General features: G+C 33.4%; 1 protein-coding gene across 1 annotated transcript; it reads right to left on the bottom strand.

The window, feature by feature from the left end:
- Window positions 1-614: 614 nt before the first annotated feature.
- LOAG_12545 (hypothetical protein) lies at window positions 615-920 on the bottom strand (the record flags this gene model as incomplete). Its single annotated transcript, XM_003148058.1, has 1 exon — window positions 615-920. One exon carries the CDS (start codon window positions 918-920, stop codon window positions 615-617), a length of 306 nt encoding a protein of 101 aa, XP_003148106.1.
- Between the last annotated feature and the right edge of the window lie 4,099 nt (window positions 921-5,019).

Genomic DNA, 5,019 nt, shown 5'->3' with positions numbered 1-5,019 from the left:
TATATATATATATATATATATATATATATATATATATATGGAAAATGCGTCCAAAAATCTGCGGTTTGCTACTTGGATGCAGGATGTTCTGAATTACTGGACATTTAACCCAGCAGTTGTGTTAGTGTATTCGTCTCAATCTGTTATAAAGCTGCACTTTATTAAAGCTTCAGTGCCTGGGCTAGGTTAATTATTTGAGATACACTGCGTTGTTCACACCAATTTTAAACAGTTCCATTATAGTTTTTTTTATTCGTTGGGAATGCCACTACCTACATTTGTCATCAAACAAATGTTTTGCTGATGTGATGATTATCTGTAACTATTAGCGGTCAAAACAGCGCTTGTGCACACGATAAGGAGCCTTATTTTCCGACACGTTTTTTGTTTTGCTTGTTCTATGTCGAAGTTTTTTTCTTTTGTAGTGTTGTCTTGTAAATTTTTCAGTTCTTTTCACGCAAAACTGTGATTTGTGCTAGCAACTTTCTGTTTTTTGCTGTTCGCTTGGCACTCTGAATAACTTTCTTTTCCTCGAATGACGTAATTTCTTCACAGCACAGGCCTTGGGCTTAAATTTGAGTTTCGGATGTTTTGTTTTTCAGTTTTGTTCCTTTTTAAAGTTGAGTTCTACCCAAAATTTCAACCCAGTACTTCAATTTCATGTCTGTGTTTGTATGTGCATGTGTGATATGTACCATCAGTTTTTTCATTTTTTGGTCAGTGAGCTCGTCGCGGATTGTGTTGTTCTTTAGATCACTGTAAGAGAGGTGGGCGTCTTGTAGTGCAACATTTTTTTTGAAAAATTTGCTCTGATTTGGTAGTGTTGCTACTGTTGAATTCATTACCATCGTCTTCAATAATAAAGTTCTGTAGAATTCTGAAGATTTTGTTACAGGTGAACAAACAGGATTACAGGACATCTGATATTCTTGCTGGATTCATCAGTGTTTCGATGTAAGCCAAAATCCAGGATGAATATAGTAGCGGAGTTAGAACAACAGCGGATAGGATAGCCGATTCTTGAAGAAATTAGTAGAGTTGAGGTTCTAGTCATTAAAAAAGTGTATCCACGGTATATGGAGATATTCGGGAAGTGTGATGGGTTATGATAGATCGTTCAAGCATATGAATGAGTTTCGGTCGCTAAAGGTCTCTATGCGATACTATATTTTAAATTCGGATAAAATTTAGGAATATGGTATGGTGTTTGGAAGGGTGACTTTTGTGAATTCTGTTGTGGTTAAAATTATTTCCGTGCAGGGGAAAAAATCTGGAAGAATTGAGACATATTTCTTTGTTCTTCAAACATGCATGGACCAATTTTATACGGATTTGTCAGTAAAGATAAAATCATAGTTGTGCAGAGCGTCCGTTCTTCATGGATGCTTGGCCCGATTGTAAGAAAAGGGTAATAAACATCTTGAAATTCGAAAAGTTTTTATTTCTTGTGTGCTCTGAACTATCGATTTGGTAATGGACAAATGGGTTTTTTCGTTGATGTCAAGTGTCGAATGATAAAGTTTTTGTGGTATTGTTCTGTACCACTCCCAGTTTTTCATCTTTTGTTTACTATTGCTGCCATCTCTGTATTACTTCTATCGAAGATGTAGGTAGTTCAAGATCTGAGACAGGTTATTGATAAGAACGACGACAATAAGTATTCAATAAATGATGGTTTGGATCAATGTCCAATGACGATCTTAACCAGTCGTCCTTTTCATTTCTGCTTCATCACAATACTTTATCCTTATTTCCTCATCTTCCATTTAGTTCGAAGCAAGTAGCTGTTAACTAATGGATGTTTTTGTCACTCGGGGATTTTTTTTCTAGGAATACATTTACAGAGTTTTATTTTAAGATACCCAGTAGAAGATATCTGAAGTAGTCAAACTGCATTCTACTCTTGTTCTTTAACAAGTCATTTATGGTGGAGCAACTTTTAATTTATAGCTTTTATATCTTTTATAAGTTGACACGCGTGGCGATCCAATGAATTCCCTGCTGACATTGTTTTACATGATTGACTATTTGATGCGCTCCTAAAAAGTTGCCAATTCCTTGAGGTGATTTGTTTTCTTCCTCCTGAAAAAAAAAAAAGTAACGAGTAATTTAATTGAAAGGTTTGCGGCTCTCGAGAGAATTCACTGATAAGATTGAAGTTATTTTGAAAACATTTTATATGTAATTGTTGTAAAAAAAATATGTTTTTTACACTATTAACTGTATTTTGATTACTAAAAATGCGTAATCGCATATGAATTTTGTTATTGGTATGTCATTTGCATATTAAATGGAATTCCTCCCTGGCTTGTACTGTTGGAAATGATAGGACCAGATAAAAAGCATACAGATTATTGAATTATGATGGCGTGTTTGTATTTGATCAGGCTGATGATTACAGTATACATTTTATAAGACTTACCTATTATTTGAGACCTCATCATTTTACACGTAGCTTCATCATGATAATTGCTGAAAAAAGGCTTCGTAAGGAGGTTTACTTGATCAGTTGAAGCGATTAGAATTTGGTATAATGATCGGCTAATCGATGTTATGAGTGCACTGTGATATTCACGTACGGTAGTGTCAGTTGAGTTGGTACAGTTGCGCCATTAATGAATACGATGCAGTAAGTGACTGGATGATTTCGGTAGTTTAGTGATAGAAATAGTATCACTGGAAGAAATTTCCATCCTTTTACTATGTCTTATTACTTTCTTTTTATTCCCAATTAATTTATTAAATGCAGGCAATTTGGTTTAATTTTAGTATTGAAATAATTTTAAGAAAACCTGATCACGTGTTACTGCGCTTGCAGAAGTACTACAATGTGAGAGCTCTTTTGCTAAAACATGCAACAATCTTAATTGAGTAAATAATAAAATCCTTTCCTTTATCAGAAAAAAAAGAAAATGTTTCACTTCATTTCAGAGCAGATCACCTGAATTTTCAGCAGCAACTTACTTCAATATTGGAATTGGAAAAAAGGATGATCTTTAAATATAAGATTATTTCAATTCAGTTTATTCCCGTCATTCCATCATTCAGCACAAGTCGTCTCCTGATAATGCATACTTCCTGGTACACCGGCTTTTGAAATAGATTCATCATTCCAGATGTAAGCTATCCACTGGTCACGGCAATGGGTCATTTACATCCAGTTTTTAGTAACAATGAAATAGAGGATTAATTAGACCAGATTCATTTAATAAACAGGAATTCGTTTACATAAGCAATAGCTGAATTATTGCGAAGCAACATTTGTTTACTTGAACACATATAATACATAACATTTTTCGAATAAATTACCCTAATATGTTTGGATGTGCAACTTGGTAAGAGAAAATATGCATTAGACACTTGAGCGTTGTTGATTGATGAGGTTATATTTTATATGAAACGCGTTTTATTGATCAGTGAAAAGTGGAAGAGGTCTATGGTTGACTAGGACTGCTGCAATGGGGAAGCTATGGAACGGGGAGAGAGAGGTGGAGCAGGATGCTGCTACTACAAACGCTAAACGCTAAATGCTCTAAGCTTCTAGATGCTTACGTCTTGTCCCATCTTTCCTGAGTTTTGCTTAAGCTGGTCGTAGTAGTCGTAGTAACACAATTGATTCTGGTTTTCATATTTGTTAAATCATCCTTCTAACAGCTTTGCTTCCCTGCATCTTGCATTGCAGCAGCTCTATGCATGCTTTGCTCATATTTTAATATTGCTAGTAGGTTGTGAATCACTCTTATAATCTTTATGACTACTCTCATTCTCAGCACCATTATTTGTTTTCCACTTTTTCTTTTGTTTTTCTTTTTTTTTTTTTTCATCTATATTACCGATTATCATTGTTTCAAACTTTTAAAGCTTTAAAACGTAAGCTTTAAAACTTAAACTTTAAAAACCTTAAAACTTATCATTTTGTCATTGCTCTGTTTAAATATTGAAGAACGAAGACAGTGAAAGTATAAAATTATTATTACGCAGGAATTGTTTACTCTTTCTTCATACTGCTTTTTGAGGAATTGAAATTGATATCCTAAATTTTTTGTTTTACACTTGCTCAAGAAATACTTTTTCATACTTTTTTTTTTGAAAAATACCTTCTTTTTTCATACAAAAACGTTTTTATACTTTCTTGGATGAAATAAGCCATTAATTGTAACAATCTTTCGCTTCACATAACTCATTTTCCTTCCAACCTTTGTAAAATCTTCCTACTATTGATGCATGTTTTGTATATTAAGTATCCATTGTCGTATTGATTACATTATTACCATTTTCTCCTATTATTGCCCACACTCATTTTCATAACTGAATTCAAAACATTGCTGTTTGACACATATTTAAAGCCGCGAACTTCATTTTTCTTTATCCTCCAGTAAAGTCGTAAATTGTATGACTTGTTTCAATTTTAGTAATCCACACTTCTGATCTGAAAGATATCCAGCAACAAAAATTGTAATCAAGATGGCAATAGACATGACATCATTTTCATACACGGTCAAGATATGTGATTGATCAATTTCATTTCTATCAAATTCCTGCAATCATTCATTCAAGTTTGCTCAGATTAACTGTTACATTAATCTTTTTGCACCTGATTGAATTAGCATAGTAGTGAATGATTGGTGCATGTAGTGTTGCAGGAGAATTCGATTTTTATATTTGTTTGTGGAGCATTCCCTTCGATGAAATTAAGATAGCAGTAAGTTTTTCAACTCAAAGATAAAATAAAATTAAACACCAGACATTGAGTTGTTGTTGCCCGTGACAACGAAATTAGTGCAAGATTAGAATCCATCAAATGTATGTATTTTCGAGGATTCGGAAACTAACTTTGGGAAAGTTGGAGATTCGTAATTCTTTGAAAATTTCTCTGGGAATGTCGTTGTTTTAAAATTCAGAAAAAAACATGTGAATATATGTTATTGACCTAACATTTTGCTTTTGTTACGTTCACTCTTTTCATACTTTCACACCTACCTTATCTCAACTGGAGTTTTGACAAAAAAAAAAAAAAAA

The sequence above is a fragment of the Loa loa genome (genome assembly GCF_000183805.2).
Source record: "Loa loa unplaced genomic scaffold supercont3.157, whole genome shotgun sequence".
Classification (NCBI taxonomy): Eukaryota; Metazoa; Nematoda; class Chromadorea; order Rhabditida; family Onchocercidae; genus Loa; species Loa loa.
The sequence above is the reverse complement of the archived record's forward strand: the minus strand, read 5'-3'. Positions and strand labels throughout refer to the sequence as shown.